The 23,286-nt window shown below is 41.3% G+C and overlaps 1 protein-coding gene across 1 annotated transcript in view; it reads right to left on the bottom strand.

Moving 5' to 3' along the window:
* rad17 (RAD17 checkpoint clamp loader component) overlaps positions 1 to 23,286 on the bottom strand; it is a 38,561-nt gene that overhangs the window by 1,168 nt on the left and 14,107 nt on the right. Inside the window, exons 8-16 of the mRNA XM_084551281.1 lie at positions 22,176 to 22,301; positions 12,802 to 12,871; positions 12,620 to 12,731; positions 12,275 to 12,472; positions 4,589 to 4,692; positions 4,344 to 4,490; positions 3,819 to 3,947; positions 1,168 to 1,288; positions 803 to 860 (exon numbers count right to left, since the gene is read on the bottom strand). Of these exons, the coding sequence (XP_084407407.1) occupies positions 803 to 860; positions 1,168 to 1,288; positions 3,819 to 3,947; positions 4,344 to 4,490; positions 4,589 to 4,692; positions 12,275 to 12,472; positions 12,620 to 12,731; positions 12,802 to 12,871; positions 22,176 to 22,301 (1,065 nt within the window). The remainder of the gene's footprint in view (positions 1 to 802; positions 861 to 1,167; positions 1,289 to 3,818; positions 3,948 to 4,343; positions 4,491 to 4,588; positions 4,693 to 12,274; positions 12,473 to 12,619; positions 12,732 to 12,801; positions 12,872 to 22,175; positions 22,302 to 23,286) is intronic.

Genomic DNA, 23,286 nt, shown 5'->3' on the forward strand with positions numbered 1-23,286 from the left:
TGCAAAGAAGGAAAAAAAGAAAAACGCATGACCAAGTTTGGAAAACAACTTGTATAAAACTGTAAATACCTCCTCTGCCTACCACTGAAGTTGCAGTTTACTCTCACATCTTTCCAGATTCCTTTGTAGTCAAGACTTTGAAGGAATTTAATGAAAAAGTATTATAGGACATGATGTTACAGTGAAGTTGACCTTTGACATTTTGTACAGAAAAGTCATCACTTCATTTTATCTTGTTAGACCTTTGCACAAATTTTCATAATGACCAAAAACGTTTTCTCTAAGGTAAGAGTAAGCTTGACCTTTGACCATCAGATCACAGCATCCAAGTCCAACAGGATATTTGCACCAAATGTGAACATGTTCCCTCAGGGTGTCCCTAAGATATTGTGGTCACCGGAATTTTAAGCCCAGGAGGCATCAAATGCAACAAAACAAAAAGCACTGATTGCAAAAAGGGCCAAAGATCATGAGCAGGAAAAATCAAGAAGGAAGGCTGCATTTGACACCTGTGAGCAATATAACTAATATATATATTGAAATAAATTAAAAAAGCCTTACAAAGACTAAAAAAATTAATCTTGTTCAGGCAGATGATTCCACAATTGTTGATGATGGCAGTGATTTGAGTCAAATTGTGGTGTTTGTTTTTGTTTTAGAATACAGCACTTTTACACTATAGTTGTAATAAAGTTTGCCTTGTTGTAGCTTGTTTTAGCTGTTTCTGGATTTACAGCACAGAATGTGGCTGTTATGACAGGTTGGATCTTTTTCATTGCAGAAGATAAACAATGGGCTGTACCTGCTGGGGAATCTCTTCAGTGACATGTGGCCAACATCCTGAATAAAAGATACCTGGGCTGGGAGACACAGTATAGCATAGAATGAATGAATGAATGAATGAATGAATGAATGAATGAATCATCAAAACAGACACACTTGCATCGGTTAAGCAAAAGCTAATTAACTTTGACCAGTCCAAAATGACATTCTTCAGCAAAACAATTTGTACAAGAAGTGTTATAACATACCACAAATAAAATTTTTAAAAAGACTACAAAACTATCTGGTGTCACCTGAAATAAAATACAAATATTTTACTTTCTGAAGCATTAACGTACACACCTAAGTCTGACAACAACAGGCAATCATGTGTGCGTGTGTTACCTGGGTTCCTCAAAGGGTTGTTGAGTTTGACCAGATATGGCAGCAGTTCAGTCTGCAGACTGACTGGTGCAAGACAGAACCCGCTGAGCTGGTACAGGGTAGCCAGGCAGTTCTCCCGATGCTGACAGAAACAACATCAGTTTCAATTTACTTTCATCTAGTTACATTAAAATCTATTTATTTTGGGCCCACACACAAAACACTTTAAACGTAGATGGTCATTCACATTTGTTTAATATTTTAATGCTTCACAAAGTTCTGCAGAAAGTATTAGACTGAGGGACTCCCAGGATTTGCTAAAATCGCCTTTTCACCTTCCACCATAAAGTTGGGGAACCACACTGACCAGATGAGAACTTGCCCTCTCAAACTCAGCAAAAGGAGCTTGGTTTTGGCAAGGTAAGATGGTAAGATGCTGTGAGGAAATCACTGTCATATTTCCTTCTACACATACACCCTTTAATAAGAGGTTTGCAAGCAGCTGTCTTAAAACCTTTTCATTCCTACATACAACAATGTGTCCTTGTCCTAGCTGAGCATGAGACATCATTCTACTTTGTGTGTATTCTGCGGTGTGATCTAATTATTAATCAGTAGTGTAGAAATACTTATTACATGTGTACTGGACTGGAAGTTTCATTATGGTCAATAATGCTTGCATTTCACATATCACAAGTACACTACCAGTCAAAAGGGTGTATCCAAACTTTTGACTGGTAGCATATATATAATTACATGTTTCAATTAAATTAAATTTTATTTATATAGTGTCAATAACAATACAAATAAAAAAAGAGAAAAAGATGCATTTCCTGAAGAAAATCTGACTGCTGTTAGTTTTTGCAGCTTGCTTGCAAATGCTGACGATGGCAGCTGACTAGCCTGGATACCAGACTCTCTGACTTCGCAGAGAGTCTTAGCCTGGCTGACGCGACTGCACATCTCAATGAGATGCTGAGATGCTGAGATGCTTTTGCAGCGAGAATGAAATCGCGCGCAAAGCAGTATGGGAACACCCAGGCTAAGAGAGTTTAGGCGCGTTCGACTTGATGCAGATCTGAGCAGATCTGACTTGACGTGATGCATGCTGGGTAGAACAAGTTCATTTTAACCAATCATATTCGAGATCTATGAGCATGACAACCCAGCATGCATCACGTCAAGTCAGACTCAGACAGATCTGCATCAAGTCGAACGCGCCTTTTGGTATCCTGTAGGGAATGCAAATGAGCGGAAGTACGTAGGCAGGCGGAGCCAGGCTAGCAGCTGACTGCAGATTTAGTTGAAAAATCTGCACGCAGGTCAAGTGTGCAAAGGAAGGTCGGTCGGTCGAAAAAAGTTGCCACATACTAGTGATGTGCGGATTGATACTGAAATATCGATACCTCCGATACCAGTACTTTATGCTCAAAAATCGATTCTCAAATCAAAATATCGATACTTTTGATACTTCAGTCATTTGAAGTAATCTATATCATTAACGGGAACACAGTGGAAAGTAACTATTGAGATCTTGTCTAAATGATACGCGGTTGGTGGGAACTACTTTTTCTTCCGCCTGGGTAAGTGCGTAATGCATAAGCGCAGCGGCACCATTGACTGTAGCGGCACGCTGCTCAGTCAGTCAATCACTCAGTCTGTAGACACGATGGCTGAGCGTAAATGGAGTCATGTGTGGAGTTATTTCAGCTCTTGTGTTCTTTATGAAGCTATGATTTGAAATACACTACTTTTTTTTTTAGATTTACCAGACACATTAGGTGTATTTGCACAAAGTATCTGTATCAGATCGGTATCGCTGATACCAGCCTGAATTTTACTCAGAATCGGATCAAAGAGGAAATCGGTGGTATCGAACATCACTACCACATACTGCAAGGACTTCCAAGCTGTTTGCGTACAGTTTCACACAGTTAGATAAGTAACATGCACCATTGTAGGGCTACTGTGACTGTTTTGAAAAAAAATCCCAATGTGTGTACATTAATTATGGATCAGGCAATTCAAAGAGCTAAGAGGCCTCATCCCAAAACGGTAGACTATTTTGAAATAATTATAAGAAAATGCATTATGACTGCTAAATCCTGAAAGATTTCTCCATTGCTGGAAATATTAAATCTGAGCAGAATCATCTGAAATGTCTTTCTTTGGTGGAATTTCTAAAAATTTTAATTGTAATACTAATTGTTGTGCTTAGCTATTTAATTACCAGAAAAGTCAAAATGTATTGCATTACTTTGCTGGAAAAAAACCTCAAGTATAAAACAGTTGATAAAGTTTGTTATCTAAAGAAGTGGCACCTCTTTAAAGAGGAATTGAGAAAAATGTTTTAACATGTGTAGAGTGCAGGAGTATTTTAATAGCAAGACATTTAAGGGTCTGTTCAAGTGTAATATGTTACGAGATGCAAAATAACTGTAGCAACAAGATGACATGAGGAAATTAAAAGGTAAGAGCAGAAAGAAAAGAGGTGTGAAGGACAGGGGACTCGTGCTTGTTTTCAGTGCAGTGTCGTCAGAGTGCCTGGAAATCGGGGTGCATTCAACCAGAAGTATTTTTGCAACTTGAACTGCACATTCAGGTTAAAGCACTGGCATAAATGTGAGACTTTGTGAAGGAAAATAAAGATCAACAGTGGAAATGTGTCATACCTTCTTGTTGATCAGCAACCAGTTGGGTTTGTGCAGCGGTCTAAAGCCAACAGAAACTTGCTGGGAGTTTGAATGAAGGAGACCTCTGGTGGCCACTAAAGACCCATAATTCCCCATGGTGCTGCGACTCTGAGAACAACATAGCCTGACCCTTGTTATGGACATAACAGGTTATTGTTCAAGCACAATCAATGCTAAATGCATGAATTCAAGTAGACACTTACTCCAGCAAATGCTACTTCTGTTTCACCAATATGCTTCAACTACATGAAAGAACTGTCAAGAATATTTTTTCTCGTCTCTGTTTCCTAGTGCAGTTCTATTCATAATATAAATAGCACTGTTAGGAACATCAGGGTTTTCTGAGATTCAAAAGTTTCGTCAGTGATGAGGTTTGTAGGGAGGAGCATGAAAAACGTGAAACTAATGTGAAAACAGCTCCTCCAGTACTGTATGGCAATAAAAGACACATTTCAGTCCTGATTCTTCTAACCTAAATATTGTAATCTCTGGTGAAAGACTGACCATCCAATCAGCAGTAAGGAGGTCAGCGTCAGACAGATACTTGGTGGCTCTGTCAACATCCCCCATCTCAGAGAAGAAGGCCAGGTAGTTCTGATGAAGGTACAAGTTGAAGAATTCTCCAGACATGTGTGAACGCTCCACAACAACCTGAACAAAAATACAAAGTCTTTCAGAAAACTAAAAAGGGTGTTACGTGTCTATTTGAGTATTTATTTATTTTTTCCTAAAAAATAGCATGTTTGTACCTCAGGGTCTACTTGTAATACTTCTCGGTGATGATGTGACAGGTGAGAGGGTAGACGAGGTGCTGCAGCAATTTCAGTTGCTTCAGCGCATTTGTGACTCTGTCCTGTTGATGACAAGTAACAAGATATTTAATATATCAGCACAGCAACTTCTTTAGCAATAGAATAGAATGTTTCTAATGTTGGCGTGGAACAGTGGCGAGGTGGTTAGCACTGAGAAGGTCCCGGGTTCAAATCCATGGGTCAACTGGGCTCCTGTGTGGAGTTTGCATGTTCTCCCCGTGTCTGTGTGGGTTCTCTCCGGGTACTCCGGCTTCCTCCCACTGTCCAAAGACATGCTGGTTAGGTTCATTGGTGATTCTAAATTGGCTTTAGGTGTGAATGTGAGTGTGAATGGTTGTCTGTCTCTCTGTGTTAGCCCTGGCGACCTTCGCGTCCTCTGATTGAAGGGGTAGAGAGCCACTCTGTCTCTGTCAAGCTAGCGGTTCATGTTTATCTGTTGCGAGCTGCACAAGCAAATCGTTCATGTGAATGGTTTAAATTCACAATGGCGAAGAAGGAGACGCTATTGTATTGGTTGGAGATATTCTTAGAAAGCCATTTTGATGGCGGACTTTCCAGGAAAAGCTGGATACTGTGAGAGAAGGCCGCCCAACCCTGGATTGACAGCCTGCGAATTGTTTCTTAAGTTCTGGGGAGTAAAATAATTACACCTTTTTTGGATATACCATGACCTGAATGCCTTCACAGACATTGCTCTAAGTCAGTTGCCTAACTAATGGCATTCACCTCGCTATATGAAATACCTGTCAATGATGCAGCGTCCTGTTTCATTGCGTATCCGTATGATGTTGATGATTTCTACTGCAGTGGCGTCATAACGACTGTATTAAGACGTGTTTTGAATAAGGTTGGAGGTCACTGAAGGCCTAGGTGGAAAATGTACAGCCCACCACCGTTAATAAAATTGCAATTAAATTAAATGAATTACACTCACCAAAAAAAAAAAAACAACAGAAAAACAACAACCACCATGTGCAAAATGTGCCAGTAAAAATAAGTCCAGTATCATCTACCACAAACAAATGAGGAGTTGTATAGACTGATGGCTTGCGGCAGGAAGGATTTCCTGTAGCATTCCTTGAGACAACAAAGTTGTCTGAGCCTTTTAGAGAAGGTGCTCCATTGTCTTTCCATTATGTGGTGGAGAGGATAGTCAGGGTTAACCGTTTGTTCAGTGTCCTCCTCTCCAGGCTTTCTGATCAGATTATTAAGTCTATCAGAGTCACTGGCTGCAATGCTGTTACACCAGCAGACCACAGCAGAGAAAAGAGTGTTGGCCACAACAAACTGGTAAAAGATTTCCTGCATCTTGCTGCATACACTGAAGGACCTCTGTTTCCTCAGAAAATAGAGTCTGCTGCACCCCTCTTTCTACACAGCTGTGCCGTTGGTCTTCCAGTTTAGTCTGCTGTTGATGATCACTCCCAGGTATTTGTACTCTTCCACCACGTCCGCATCCCTACTAAGGTTGCTAAGGGGCAGCGAAGCAGTTTCCTTCTTCCTGAATTTCTTTGGTTTTGTCTGGACTTCATCCAGCCCACTCCACAAATCTGTCCACCAGCCTTCTATACTATACTTCTATATTCCCATCAACCGCAGCTTGTTTAACCAGCAACAAAGGCTGGATGGTGTTAAAGGCACTGGAGAAATCAAATTTTCACTTGAAAATGTGCTCTTTGTTTTGTGAGTCAGTTTCAGATATGACAGGATCAAGGATGGGATGACATCTGTTTACAACTGTGATGTTTTCATCTTTTTGTGACCTAGTTTAAGTAATTTTACACTGAAAACGGACCGATATATAGATGCATCACTCAACTTTTCACTCAGAAAGGCACCCCCACACCATCACACCTCCTCTTCCATGCATATAGGTACCATCTGTTCACCGTTTGTACGTCGCTTATCCTTAGCAGCAGAGGTGACTCTTGGTCTTCCTCTCCTGGGGCGGTCCTCATGTGAGCCAGTTTCGTTGTAGCGCTTTATGGTTTTTGCAACTGCACTTTGGGGACACATTCAAAGTTTTTGCAATTTTCCGGACTGACTGACCTTCAGTTCTTAATGTAAGGACTGTCGTTTCTCTTTACTTAGCTGATTGGTTCTTGCCATAATATGAATTCTAACAGTTGTCAAACAGGGCTGTTAGCTGTGTACCAGCCTGACTTCTGCACAACACAACTGATGGTCCCAACCCTATTAAGAAGGCAAAAAATTCCACAAATGAATCCTGATGAGGCACACATGTGAAGTAAAAACCATTTCAGGTGACTACATCATGAAGCTCATTGAGAGAAGTCCAAGGGTTTGCAGCACTGTCAACAAAGCAAAGAGTGGCTACTTTGAGGACTCAAAAATATTAATCATATTTGGAGTTATATCACATTTTTTACTATATAATTCTATATGTGTTCATTCATAGTTTCGATGTCTTCAGTGAGAATCTACAATGGAAATAGTCATGAAAATAAAGAAAAAACATCAAATGAGAGGGTGTGTCTAAACTTTTGACTGGTAGTGTGTGTGTGTATAAACTGTAAATGAAACTATTGAGGACTTTCGGTTGGCAAGTAAGCAAGTGTTCAGGCAGACTCAACACTCTCCCCTGTACATGGCCATTCATTCATTCATCTTCTATACCCGTTTAGTCCTGTTAAGGGTCACGGGGGTCTGCTGGAGCCTATCCCAGCTGTCATCGGGCAAGCGGAAGGGGTACACCCTGGACAGGTCGCCAGTCCATCGCAGGGCCACACACAGAGACAGACAACCATTCACACTCACATGCAGGAAGCCGGAGTACCCGGTGAGAACCCACGCAGACACAGGGAGAACATGCAAACTCCACACAGAAAGGCCAGCCGGCCCATGGAATCGAACCGGTGACCTTCTTGCTGTGAGGCATCAGTACTAACCACCTCGCCACTGTGCCGCCCTGTACATGGCCAATTTCCCCAAATTCAAGTGCCTTAAATCGGTAATATAGCTGTTATATTATGGAAGGGGATAATTAGTGGACAGACAGCAGGACCAATCCCTGTCTGGGAAAATGTAATAAATGCTCAATATATTGCACGTAATAGTAAATGGCTAAATGGTATAATCAGTATTAATTGGACAGTCACATCAACAGAGGCAACGCATGAGGAATTGCACGCTGCATCTTTGATGGCGCTACAGAATAGGTTCATTATAGACACCATATTAGCTGAAGACCAGGGTGTGTGTGATTACACTGGAGAAGAGTGTGGTATGGTTATTCCTATGTACACAACAAATACATAACAAGATGGGGATTACATTAACTCAATTGACTAATGGATCAGAAGAAATCTACACTGAAATGACATTGCAGCAGGATAGTCACAACACTCTATTTGAAACATATACATCCAGTGTCTGACATGTGACACAGTAGGTCCTATGGAATTTGAATCCCACTGATGATTAGTATTCCCAGTAAGCAGAAGTAGGTATAGGAGGGGTGATGAGGTACAATTTGTTTTTACTTATGACTTTATGTTATCATAAGTGCACTTGGTTGACGTTGGGCCAGGGGAGCGCTGAAACCAAACATGCATAAGTCAACAGTAGCGCCCCCTATAGACCAGATTGTACAAAACGTGGTGGGCTTGTAAGGAGTCATCCACAGATTATTATTGTCAAATTTCAAGCAGTTTACTGTGGTGGTTTGTGAGATATAAACATGTAGTTGTTGTAGCGCTTCCTACAGGCCGAATTTCACGAAACTTGGCATGATTGTACACAAAATTATTGCTGTATTATAACGACGGCTGCTGAGTTTCACAAGGATTGGGTGAATACTTCAAAAGTTATAGGCCTTAAAGTCATATGGAATGCTTCCGTGTCACCTGTACTGCCCCCTGTAGACGTAATGTAATGCAACTTGTTGGGCATCTACACAATATGTTACAGATTGTGTATGCCAAATTTCATGAAGTTAGCTATTGCAGTTTTTGAGATATTGAAATGTTGATTTTGTAGTGCCCCCCAGAGATCAATTTGGGGTGCTTGGACAGAATCATATTATTATCAATGCTATGAAGTTTGATTAAGTTTCGGTATATACTTCAGAAAATATTAGCTTTGGAGTTATTCTGTGCCACGCTGTAAAAATTAATTAGCCATTCACTTTGCAATTAATAACCCTGCTAAAGTTCTTTTGAGAACTTTTCATAATCTTTGTCCATAAATGATACGTGCCAAGTTTGGTGATAATTGGATGAACGGGCTAGGAGGAGTTGATTTTGCTTTGAGGTGCAAATGCGCGTGGCCTGGTCCATTAGAACCAGGGCTATGTAAGGAATCAGAGGGAGAAAGAATTTTGTTTCCAAGGCACACGGTTCTCGAGATATGAGCCAAAACGTAAATTGCCTTTCACCTTTGCAGTTTGTCCTGAGGAGACACTTTTAGGGAAATAGAAAAAACCGAAGGCGAAGAATAATAAAAATCGCAACAAAATAAATAGGGATCCTGCAACTTCGTTTGCAATTGGTTATTGAAAGAAAAAGCAGTGGCTCAGTAATTTGGAGAAAGTTCAGATTCAAAGTATCAGATCTGCAACAAAATTACGTTATACACATTTTGACTGACAGGTCATAATAATCCCATCATAATCCATTTTTACCTGTCACTTTAATTTTTTTAAATGATAATAATGCAATTCAATAGCATTTAATTTCCATTATAATTTCAATAACTTTAAGTACTTTTTCATTATTGACATTATTGACTTTAAACAGTAGGAAAAAAAAAAGTTTGGGCTGCCGACACGTCTTGTCCGTACTCTTAGGGAGATGAAGTGATGCACCCATCATGTCTAGTGCCTACTGTACAAGCCTGTTGCGGCAGTGCTATGATCTGGGGTTGCTGCAGTTGGTCAGGTCTAGGTTCAGCAAAATTATGTGCCCAAAGAATGAGGTTAGCTGACTACCTGAATATACTGAATGATCAGGTTATTCCATCAATGGATTTTTTTTCTTCCCTGATGGCACGGGCATATTCCAAGATGACAATGCCAGGATTCATCGGGCTCAAATTATGAAAGAGTGGTTCAGGGAGTGTGAGACATCATTTTCACACATGGATTGGCCACCACAGAGTCCAGACATTAAGCCCACTGAGAGTCTGGGATGTGCTGGAGAAGGCTTTGCGCAGTGGTCTGACTCTGTCATCATCAATAAAAGAAATCAGTGAAAAATGAATGCAGCACTGGATGGAAATAAATCTGGTGACATTTCAGAAGCTTATCAAGACAATGTCACAGTGAATGCGTGCTGCAATCAAAGCTAAAGGCGGTCATCCCAGAAAGTGCTCCTTAAAGCAATCCATTTTTACATGGATCAAGCTGCTCACACCAGATCAGGTTCTTCAAGAAAAAGAGATCTTTTTACAGGACACACCTTGATTGGACATATCTTTATTAGGGATGCACCGAATATTCGGCCACCGAAAATGTTCGGTCGAAAATGCACTTTTGGGCCATAAAGACTTTTATCACCGAAACAACACGGCTGAAACAGGCATACCTGTCAAGTTTTGGATTTAAAAATAAGGGAAATTTTCCGGTGCCCGCCGCAAGCAGTCCCACCACCCCAACCAAGCTCCAGTATCCCTGATATCAGGGGTGCCCACATTTTTCTGGCTTGCGAGCTACTTTTACAATGACCAAGTCAAAGTGATCTACCCGTAGCTATATACATATATATATATATATATATATTTTTTAATTGTCATATTAATAGTTGTTACAGTGTTAAAAGCTCTATCCATCTTTGTTTTTATTTTTATCAAGAAAAATTGGTGCACTGCACCTTTACAAAAATAGCGCTGTCTCTTTAAGAAAGACGGTAGTCTGGAGTTGTTGCGTGGCTGTGGATGTGTGCCTCTGAACTGAGGGCATGTTGCAACTATAAAGTAAAAATAAAGATGAAGGTTTGTCTTGCTGTTTGTTTTGGAGTTGCAATGGATACATGTTTTAGACTAACATAAAAAAAAAAATAAAAAAAAAAAAAATTCAATGGCACGCGATCTACCCGCACTACCATCGCGATCTACAGTACCTGTAGTATGCTACTGCAGGTGGCAGTTATCGCGAGGCTAGTGACAGAGCTCAGATTGGGAATATTTTTATTTTATTTTTTTTACTCCGCCCGGGCCCGGGGTATTAATATTTTTTAATAACGCATGTTAAAATACGGGAGATTTACGGGAAAATACTAATACGGGAGGACGGCGGGAAAGAAGGGTAAAATACGGGACTTTCCCGGCCAAAACGGGATACTTGACAGGTATGAACAGGATGTTGTGATAAAGCAAGCAAAAACCGCAGCCAGCACAGGCTTGTCTGGAATGACCAACATGTCTGCGGTGTGGACGTATTTCACTACATAAAGTATATAAATATTATATAGAGACCCACTGATAGCGATTTGCAAAACATGTAGTACTGAAATTTCAAGAGTGGTGCATCTGCAAAGAATTTCTCAATGTCGGGTGTAACTTTAGTCTAATGTTAATGTTAATTTAGTCTAATTATTTATCTGCTGCACCTCCAAAACAAACAGCAAGACTAACGTTCATCTTTTTTTTTTTTTTATTGCGACTTTCAGCAGCACACATCCACATCCATGCACAACTTCAGTTAAGACTACCTAAAGGGACAGCGCTATTTTTCTAAATGTGCAGTGCACCTATTTTTCTTAATAAAAATAAAAACACAGCTCAGTCTAACAACACAGTGGATCGATGCCGATTTTCAGCTGCAAAAGCTTCTGCTCCGTTATTATTTAATGTACACATGAGTGGGGTCAAGTTAAACACTTTATTTTGAAATTTGTTTTATTTTATATTGTGTATTGTTGGAATGTGCTAAATAAATATTTTCATAATTTTGTAATTGATTTATTCTTTGAAACAATATTAATTTATGCAGTTGCAATGCCTTGATTTTAGTGAAGTTAGTACACAGTCATAGCCATGAATGCAGTGTATTAATAACTGTCATAATAATTTCTTTCGATGATTCGGTTTTCCGCATTGGGTTCTTCATCCTCGGTTTTCGGTTCCAGACAAGAATTTTTATTTCGGTGCATCCCTAATCTTTATGGTCAAATTATTTCCAGTTTCATCATTTCATAATTTTTATTTATTTATTTTTAATTTTATGATTCTGTTTTTACTTATTATTACTTTTGTAAGCTTTAAGTTATTTCAGGGATAATTGTGGGTTTTTCTTTCAGACTAATTAACTAACTAAAATCAAGTACATAAAAAAAAATATGCTCCCTTCACAGCATCCAGTCAAGTGAGGAACACTCTACAGGAGGTAGACATGTTATTATCCAAGCCTTCCATGAACAGAAGATGTCACAACAGCATACAGTTGTGAGATCTGAAGTATAGAACAAAAACCTTTTAAATAGTTTTTGGACCTTTCTAGGAAATAAAATAGAGGAGGCTTTGATTCTCATATAATATCTGTAATGCAGATATATATATATATATATATATATATATATATTGTTAGATTGACACTTCATTGCAGAAATCATAAAAGGAACCAAACTAGAAGAAAGGCTTGTATGGAAGCTCGGATATGTGACTTACGTTTGCAGTGCAGGATTTTTCCTAGTGCTCTGAACAAGAACAGAGAAGCATCTTTCCCTCCAATAGCCTGCTTCTCTTCCTGCCTTCTTGTCTCTTTGGACTTTTTCTTCCTCTCTCCTTCTCTGTAAACAGTTTGGCACATTGATGTCATTCGTCTGTCCACCTTCATCTTCCGCACCTCCTCTTCTGGTGGTGTGTCTGAAATTGTATCATGATGACAGAAATTTATTCTAAGCAAAGGTCAGTGCCTCATTAAAATATTAAAGGAGTTATATCTAATTCAACAATTAGCATGTGCACAATATTGAGAACTTTGGTGTGGTATGGTGAGGATTTACACCTGACCTTGGAGGGAGGAAAACTGCAGACTGTTGATGGCACTGCGAATATCTCCTGAGCTTCTTGAAGAGAGTGTTTCCAGCAAGGCCTGGTCTGGGACACACATCCTGCCACAGCTCTGCATAGAATTATGTGGAAACGTTCAATATCAAAAATGATTATCAATGAAATCCAAGGCGTCCTCTCACCTTTTCTTCTTCTAGGGTTGAAATGCAAGTCAGGACCTTCATCATTGTGGTTTGTGCCACTGGATTAAAGCTGGAAACCAAGCATACAGAATACATGAACATTATTCAGGGAAATGGCATCTCAGATGCCACCACAGAGTCAAAGAAGGACCTCAGCAGTGCTCGCTGCACTCCAAAAGTCTGCTCTGGCCTTTCTCATGAAGTCCCCTAGTGTGATCAGTCCAGTCTTTTTGTTGAGATGAACACCCAGGTACTTAGAACAATCCACTGTCTCTATGTCCATTTATCACTGGGAAATAGAGTGTTCTTTCCAGGAGGTAGATGATTTTGCTATCCACTCCAATGCTGGGCTAGTAGGCAAACTGATACAAGTCTATTGATGGCGCAGATGGGCAAGGTTCAGCCTCTCCAGTGTCTTCATCAGGTGAGACGTCAGTGCCATCTGTAGCTGTTCAGATATTTGGTTTCTTAAGAAACACATGACGTTTTCCACAGCCGTGCCACAGTCCGCAACCTAAGGCTAAGATTGAAGATGTGCCAAAAGATCAGATCGGGGAGTTGAATGCCAGTTGTCACTGGCAGAGGGGTTAATGGTGGGTCTAAGGATATAGATGGGGGGCAGTGAAGGTGTAGGGTGGTTCTGTGCTGTGTGTTGTCTGAGGAGGGCTAGATGTGGGGTCTGCAGGTCACAGTGGGTGTCAACGGTAGCAGCCACAGCAGAAGAGGCATTTTCATTGGCTTTCACTCTTCTGTCAGTTCATTCCAATCCATTTCAATGTGGTTTAAGTCTGACTGTGGTGGCCACTCCATGTTTTCAAGGGTGAGGGTTACCATCTTGTTTTTTTTTTTTCCTGAGGTAGTTCTGGCACAGCTTGACTTGTGCTTTGGGTCATTATCTTGCTGTAGGATGAACCTCTGACCAACTAGGCGCATACCAGAGGGTATTGCATAGGGCTGCGCTCCGTTTTGGTTCAGGGTTCTCACTCTGTACAAGTCACCGACCCTGGATCCAGCAAAACAGCCCCAGACCATCACACTTTCTCCTCCATGTTTGACAGTTGATGTCACACACTGTGGAACCATCCTCTCGCCTACTCGACGGCGTACAAAGATTCTCCGTGATGAACCCGAAGATTTGAAATTTTGATTCATCAGTTCATAATACCTTCTTCCAGTCTTCTGTAGTCCAATGGCGGTGTTTCATGGCCCAGGCGAGCCTCTTTGTTTTATTCAGTGGCTTTCTTGCTGCAACTCGTCCTGTCAAACCTGTAGCTTGAAGTCTTCTCTTCACAGTTGAAACTGAGACTTGCTTACTACGACCACTATTAAGCTGTGCTTGAAGCTTAATTTCAAGTTAATTCAGTTGTGGCTTTGGGTCTGCCAGACCTCTTCCTGTCAGAGTTTCCCCCAGTTTCTGAGTGCCTTTTGAGGGTGAAGAAAACTGTACTCACTGACACCTTCTTTGCAATTTCCCTGTAGGAAAGACCTACATTTTTAAGTGTTATGTCTCTCTTCCATTGTTAATTGCCTTTTTCTCACCATTTTTGTAGCAACACACTACTTTCTGCAGTACAATACTGTTCACCTGATGCTCATTAGGGTCTGGTACCACAGTGTGTTCCAACACTGCTTTTATGCAACAGAGGGTGTTATAAGTAGGGATGCACCGAAATTAAAATTCTTGGCCGAAACCGAAAATGAAGAGACCAATGCCGAAAACCCGAAACCGAAACACAGAAAGAAATTATTATGACAATTATTTGTACTATTGCATTTATGGCTATGACTGTTTCCTAACCCTGCTAAAATCAAGGCATTGCAATTACATAAATTAATAGTAATGTTTCAAAGAGTAAATCAATTACAAAATTATGAAAATATTTATATACACATATTTAGCACATTCCGACAATGCACAATATAAAATAAAATTCAAAATAAAATGTGTAAATAATAATGGAACAGAAGCTTTTGAAGCTGAAAATCGAGCGGGACACAGAGGCATAAGCGGGTGGAACATGGTCTGAAAGGAGGCAAAGTGTCTGCAAAGGAATCCTTTGGCTGACAAATACCGTAAATTCCGTACTATAAGCCACTACTTTTGTCACTTGCTTTGGACCCTGCGGCTTATACAACGGCGGATGGATTTTTACAGCTAACGGTCACCAGGGGCGCACTATCATGACATAGACGATGACACGAGGATTAAGAACTGACTTTTCTGGTATAGTAGGCTGGTTATTTTGATACAGTAAACGGCCGTGTTACTGCACCTTTACTGCTGTGTTGGCTGTTTTCGAAAAAGATGCTGGTTATTTTGTTGAGCAGCCGGGTTACTGCACTTTTGCTGCCGTGTTACAGGCAAGCACTTTTACAGACAAATTAAATTTAGCCATTTAACGTTATTGCCTCATCAAGCGTTGTAAGCTTTGTTTTTTGTTATACTGCACTACGGTACTATGACTGCAGGAAGTGCGCTAGGAGTGCACCGTTGTATTATTTGTGCACTGCACGAATGCTGTTTGTAATGTCAAAGATGTGAAAGTTTGATCGATTGATCGAAAGATTTATGTTTGTCAAATGTAAATAAATGGGACGCTTTGCGTTTCCAAACAGTCATTCCTGTCCCGACAATCCCCTCCGTGGTAGAAGAAACCCTTACGGTAATTAAACATTAAAACACCAGCGGTCTATAGTCGGGTGCGGCTTATAGTCGGGTGCGGCTTATATATGGAACAATCTGTAGTTTCCCCAAAATTTAGCTGGTGCGGCTTATATTCAGGTGCGCCTTATAGTCCGGAAAATACGGTAAATAAGAGTGGGGCCGGAAGTAACAAAATTTGGTGGACTTGTATGCAGTCTTCCACAGATGCCATTGCCTCAGTCTGCCCCTAGAGGGAGTCATAGGCTAAAGCAGGTGGGAAAAGACCTGACAGGAGGTCAAGTGTGACCAGGGGAAAGCTGGGTCTGCCAACTGAGAGGTGATAGGACTCAATTAAACTGTATTGCCAAAAGTATTCGCTCATCTGCCTTCACACACACATTAACTTAAATGACATCCCATTCTTAATCCATAGAGTTTAATATGACGTCGGCCCAACTTTTGCAGCTGGAACAGCTTCGACTCTTCTGGGAAGGCTTTCCACAAGGGTTAGGAATGTGTTTATGGGAATTTTTTTTTCCAAAAGCACATTTCTGAGGTCAGACACTGATGTTGGACAAGAAGGCCTGGCTCACAGTCTTCACTCTAATTCATCCCAAAGGTGTTCTATTGGGTTGAGGTCAGGACTCTGTGCAGGTCAGTCAAGTTCTTCAACACCAAACTCGCTCATCCATGTCTTTATGGATTCTGCTTGTTGGGTGCACGGAATTGTCCAAAATCTCTTGCTATGCTGAAGCATTCAGAGTTCCTTTGACTGGGACTAAGGGGGCAAGCCAAGCTCCTGAAAAACAACCTCACACCATAATCCCCCCTCCATCACTCCAGAGAACACGTCTCCACTGCTCTAGAGTCCAGTGGCGGCGTGCTTTACACCACTGCATCCAATGCTTTGCATTGCACTTGGTGATGTATGGCTTGGATGCAGCTGCTCTGTCATAGAAACCTCTCTATGCACTGTTCTTGAGCTAATCGGAAGGCCACATGAAGTTTGCAATTGATTCTGCAGAACGTTGGCGACCTCTGCGCACTATGCGCCTCAGCATCCGCTGAACCCGCTCTGTCATTTTACATGGCCTTCCACTTCATGGCTGAATTGCTGTCATTCCCAATCGCTTCCACTTTGTTATAATACCACTGACAGTTCACTCTGGAGTATTTAGTAGCAACAAAATTTTACGACTGGACTTGTTGCACAGGTGACATCCTATGTGGTCCCAAAGAACCATGCTGGAATTCACTGAGCTCCCGAGAGTAATCCAATTTTTCACAAATGTTTGTAGAAGCAGTCTGCATGCCTAGGTGCTTGATTTTATACACCTGTGGCCATGGAAGTGATTGGAACACCTAAATTCAGTTATTTGGATGGGTGAGTGAATACTTTTGGCAGTATAGTGTAAAACACGTCACCTATAGACCGCATTGCACGACACTTGGTGGGCTTGTAAGGAGTCATCCACAGATTATTATAGTCAAATTTCAAGCAGTTTACTGTGGTTTGTGAGATATAAACATGAAGTGGTTGTAGCCCCCGCTACAGCCCTTTCATGATTGTATGCAAGCATGTTATAATGACAGTTTCATAAGGATTGGGTGAACGCTTCAAAAGGTAGGAGGAGTTGATTTTGCTTTGAGGTGCACTTTTTTCAAAACAGTGGAAAAAAATGGCAGCCAGAAATGGGTAGTCCATTTTTGTAGTCCATTAGAACCACGGCTATATAAGGAATCAGAGGGAGAAAGAAATTTTGTTTCTAGGGCACACGGTTCTCGAGATATGTGCCAAAATGTAAATTGGCTTATTATAGCGCCAACTAGCTGTTGGCATGTGTATTGACACTTTAGCAAAGTGAAATACTAGGACTTCTACCAAGTTACCAGGTTTGATGCCTTTCGCCCTTGCAGTTTATCCTGGGAAGACACTTTCAAGGAAGCAGAAAAAACTGACGAAAAAAATCGCACCAAAATCAATGGGGATCCTGCAACTTCATTACATGGACCCCTAATAATGATACTAATACTAATACCAATAATAATAATACATTTTACACTACTAACAATAAGTTAGGGATATTGTGAGAGACTCAGTGGATGTCATACATACGGTGTTTGTTTGACTTCAGAGATTTTTGGGATAGGGAGGCAATTGTATTGGGGTGATAGACACACCTCATTTTGTGTTTTCCACGTAATGGTCTCACTGTGTACAGTGTGCCTTACATATTGGGGCCAATACCAAAAAATACTAAAAGACAACCCTTTTCAATGTGGCATCAATTTCAACATTCTGTGGGTATAAAAAGCTGGTATTGTCAGTAAGTCATTCCAAGTTCATCATTCAAACAGCCATGAACACATGACGTCACTTAACGGACGAGCAGCGCCACCTGGCCATAGCGCGCCTTCGGGTCGGTGGCAGGCAGTCAGATGTTGCTCGTGAACTTGGTGTGTCTCTAAGTGTCATCAGCAGACTTGCATCAAGACACAGAACTACTGGCAGAGTTTGTGACAGACCCAGGAGTGGAGCCCCACGAGTGACAGACCGCAACGATGACCAGTACCTAAGGACCTATGCACTCAGACATCGTTATGCAACTGCCACACAGCTGCAGGCCCGTTTACGAGATGTGAGGGGTACTAGGGTTTCCAGACAAACCATTCGCAACCGACTCCACCGCTTTGGCTTGAATGCCAGACGACCGTTGCAGGTGATTCCACTGACACCAAGACACTGCCGTGAACGTTTGCAGTGGGCACAAGATCATGTGACCTGGACAATGCAGCAGTGGTCTACCGTCCTGTTCACTGATGAGTGTCAGGTCACCTTGCACAGAAATGATGGTCGTCAGCGTTGCTGGAGAAGGCGAGCGATACGCCGAGGTCAACATGGTCCCCAGGGTTCGCTTTGGTGGAGGAGGTGCAACAGTCTGGGCAGGCATCACCAGTCAGCGCAAAACAGATTTGGTTATTGTAGATGGCTCAGTCACTGCACATTCTTACCTCAGAGACATCATAAAACCCATCATCATCTCCCAATTCTGCCAGCACACCGCCAACTTTCTGTTCATGGATGATAAGGCTCCACCACATCGTCCCAGAATTGTCACAGCTCGACTTCAGGAAGTCGGAGTGCCTCATATGGTTTGGCCAGCAATGTCCCCTGACCTGAACCCCATAGAGCACATCTGGGACCAGCTGAAGCAGAGACTGGATGATCGTACCCCGCCCCCACGTGACCTGGCAGAACTGCTTGTAGCACTTGTGGAAGAGTGGAACGCATTGCCTCAGAACAACATCATGAGGCTAGTGAGGAGCATGAGACGTCACTGTCAAGCTGTCATTGTGGCAAATGGTGGAAACACCCGCTACTGACATTGTCAATTTTTGTTATTTGGGGCTGTCCTAGTTATTGTCTAAATTTTTGGGGTAATAAATACCTAACTAATGAAAATGGTGTTTCTTCTCATTCATTATTAGTAATATCAAAGGGAACTTTTACCTTTTTCATTAAAATTCAGACCAAATAGGAAAAGCACTCATGTAAATAACAATATCCCTAACTTATTGTGAGTAGTGTATTTATAGCATCTTTCAGGACACTCAAGGTCACCGTACAAAATTCTTAAAATAAAACACAATTAAAATTACATATATATATATATATATACATATATATATAAAACATACAGGTACATAAAAATGCAGATAAAAGTGAAACTATAGACCTGAGTAGGCCCCTCTGAATAAATAAGTTTTAAGCTGGGATTTGAAGGTGGTGACAGAGTCTGAATTTTTTGTGTTCCGAGAGGGCATCCCAGAGGCGGGGGGCTGAACGGCTGAAGGCTCTGGACCCCATGATGGTGAAGCGAGCAGGTGGGAGGGTGAGTTGGATGGATGAAGATGGCCTAAGCGCGTGGGCGGGAATGTTTATGTGGAGGAGGTTAGTGAGGTTCTGAGGGGTGAGGTTGTTTATGGCTTTGAAGGTGAGAAGTGACTTTTGAAGGCCCCAGTGCTCAGATTCAGCGTGGTGGAAGTGGAGTTCTAAATCTGCACCATCTGTGGTCTATTCGCCAGGAAGTCCAGGATCCACCTGCACAGGAAGGGACTTAGTTTTGGGTCCCTAAGCTTCATTGTGAGTTTAGATGGGACTATGCTATTAAACAAAGAGCTGAAGTCAATGAATAACATTCGCACGTAAGTGTTCCTCTGACCCAGGTGGAAGAGGGCTGTGTGCAGTGTGAATAATATTGCATTGTCTGTGGACCTGTTTGGCCTGTCCTCTCAAAGCACTTCAATATGGTGGAGGTAAATGCAAAAGTGAGAGTGAAAGTCATTTAAGCAGCTCTCATTTGGCCTTTTTGTTACAGGGATGATGTTTGTTTCATTAAAACATGTGGGGACTACAGACTGGTGGAAGGAAATGTTAACAAATGTCTGTGGAAACATCTGCCAGTTAGTTTGCACAAGCTTTGAGTATGGGATGTGGTCTGGTCCAGGGGCAATAACCTTTCTGAGCCTTTTTCACACATCAGGTCGAGTTACCTGGTCTCCAGCTTGCTGTTGTCCTCAAAGCGTGAAAAAAGGAGTTCTTTAGTAGAGAAGCAGGAACTTCCCCCATGCTGCAGCCCTTTCCCTTGTAGTCTGTGACATATAGTCATAGACTATCTGAAGTGTTGAAGTGTTCAATGCTGGGCCAAAAAAAAAAGTCGCCACCTAAAAAACTTGTTGGACTGCCTTTAGCTTTGATTACAGCCCACATTTGCTGTGACATTGTTTCGATAAGTTTCTGCAATGTCACAAGATTTATTTCCATCCAGTGCTGCATTCATTTTTCACCAAGATCTTATATTAATGATGGGAGAGTCTGACCACTGTGCAAAGCCTCCTCCAGCACATCCCAAAGATTCTCAATCGGGTTAAGGTCTGGACTCTGTGGTGGCCTATCCATGTGTGAAAATGATGTCTCATGCTCCCTGAACCACTCTCTCACAATTTGAGCCTGATGAATCCTGGCATTGTCATCTTGAAATATATGCCCGTGCTGGGGAAGAAAAAATTCATCGATGTAATAACCTGGTCATTCAGTATATTCAGGTAGTCAGCTGACCTCATTCCTTGGGCACATAATGTTGCTGAACCTAGACCTGACCAACTGCAGCAACCCCAGATCATAGCACTGCCCCCACAGGCTTGTACAGTAGGCACTAGGCATGATGGGTGCATCACTTCATCTGCCTCTCTTCTTACCCTGATGCGCCCATCACACTGGAACAGGGTAAATCTGGACTCATCAGACCACATGACCTTCTTCCATTGCTCCAGAGTCCAACCTTTATGTTCCCTAGCAAACTGAAGCCTTTTTTTTCTGGGTAGCCTCACTGATTAGTGATTTTCTTAAGGCTACACAGCTGTTCAGTCCCAATCCCTTGAGTTCCCTTCACATTGTAAGTGTGGAAATGATCTTACTTTCACTATTAAACGTAGCCCTGAGTTCTACAGTTGTTTTTCTTCGATTTGACTTCACCAAACGTTTAAGTGATTGCCGATTACAATCAATCAGATTTTTTTTTCAGACCACATTTCTTCTTCGAAGTCGATGGTTCCCCATCCCCTATCTTTCCAGTTTTTAATAATGCGCTGGAAAGTTCTTGACCCAATTTTAGTAGTTTCTACAATTTCCTGAGATGTTTTCTCTGCTTGATGCATGCCAATTATTTGACACTTCTCAAACAGACTTTTCCACGACCACAGGATGTGTCTTTCGACATGTTTGTTTAAGAAATGAGAAGCTACTCATTGCATCAGTTGGGGATAAATAACTTGTTGCCAGCTTAAAGATAATCACCCATGCAGTAATTATCCAACTGGAGCCTTGTACCTATTTGCTTAGTTAAATTCAGATGGCAACTTTTTTTTATTTTGGCCAGGCAGTGTATATTCTCACTTCAAGTACCTGTCATGTTCTATGTGAGCTTGCCTGCATTTGTAATGCTTTCCCTCCCCCTACTGGCATTTAAGAGTAGCTCATTATTTCTTGTTTAATTCCAGCCTTTGTTCTGATAGGTAGATTTAGTCACATGACACTGTGAGTCTAATCAGAAAAGCATTAGCCTTTACATGCCATGCAGCCTGCTTGTAGCTATAGCTATCATCTCTTTTCCTCCTGCTGTTTGTGCCAAGGAAAATTATCGCTTGTGAGTTGTGTTCATATTTTCAGTTAATTCTGTTGTTACACAGGTATTTGTGTAGTGAATTTGATATGTTACATAAATGTTTAGTTTATTTCCATGTAAACGTTGTTAATGCTAAATTAACAGTGGACTACAACTACAGCTTTCTGCATTATCATGTCTGTGAATATATAATATTATTTGAGTAACCAGTCAGTAGTTAGTGCTATATCATTTGTGTCATTTCAGTTTAACAAAATTATTTTATGAGAATGAAGACATCAGTAAAGACCATGCAACTTTACTCCAGCCTCTGAGTTTCTCTTGAAGCTTGTTCGCTATCTGTCGATGTGCGTACAGACACACACACTGAGGACAGAATAGTACCCTATGTTCAAATGATCAAAATCTATTTAAGAACAGGTATTGGCAGATGTTCAGTATTAAAAGGCTTAGATTGGCAACAGGGGAACATAAAATTCATCGGGACATCCCTAGATTGAATTGTATCTACAGTATCGGTGTCCTTTAGAAACAGCCCACTCAACCTGATGTTGCAGATGTCCAGCTCCTCTTGTATCTCTCTTGGAAAAAGAAAGCGTGAGCTGCCATTTCCACTGAGACTGTCTGACACTATAAACACCAGGGGACATCGAATGGTCTTCACAAAGGACCTGGAAGACACACAACGTAGGCTTACAAAGAGCAGATGGCAAAGATTATATAGCACCCATCTGTGGACACTAATGTATAGCACTAAATGTGTCTGAACCACTGTGTCTTGCAGAAAGCCAGCCAGTGATAGATGTCATGAAACACTAACTGTTCTTAACAGCAAAAAGGCAGTTCCCAAATTGAACATACTGGAAACTGAAAAAAAGTCAAAAGTTCGGACACACCCTCTCATTTAATGTTTTTTCATTATTTGTTATGATTATTTACATTGTATATTCTCATTGAAAACATCCAAACTATAAATATACACATATGGAATTATGTAGTAAACAAAAAAGTGTGAAATAACTCTAAATATGATTCATATTTTGGATTTCTTCAAAATAGCCACTCTTTGCTCTGATTACTGCTTTGCACATTCTTGGCATTCTCTCAATGAGCTTCATGAGGTGAAATGGTTTTCCAACTGTCTTGAAGGCGTTCCCAGAGATGCTGAGCACTTGTTGGCCCTTTTGCCTTCACTCTGCAATCCATCTTATCCCAAACCGTCCCGCATGGGTTTAGACCAGGTGACTGTGGATGGCAGGTCATCTGGCACCACACTCCATCACTCTCCTTCTTTGTCAAATACCCTTACACAGCCTGGAGGTGTGTTTGGGATAATAAATGCAAATTGGATGGGATGGCATGTCGCTGCAAATCACCCCCACACCATCACACCTCTTCCTCCATGCTTCACGGTTGGAACCATGCTTACGGAGACCATCCATTAATCTTTTCTGCGTCGCACAAAGACACAGCAGGTGGAACCAGAGATCTCAAATTTGGACTCATCAGACCAAAGCACAGATTTCCACTGGTCTAATGTCCATCTCTTCTGCTTGTTGCTTTTCCTTAGTAGTGGTTTTCTAGCATCTATTTGACCATAAAAGCCTGATTGGCGCAGTCTCCTCTGAACAGTTGATGTAGAGATGTGTCTGCTAC

The sequence above is a fragment of the Chelon labrosus genome (genome assembly GCF_963514085.1).
Source record: "Chelon labrosus genome assembly, chromosome: 9".
NCBI classification, from domain to species: Eukaryota; Metazoa; Chordata; class Actinopteri; order Mugiliformes; family Mugilidae; genus Chelon; species Chelon labrosus.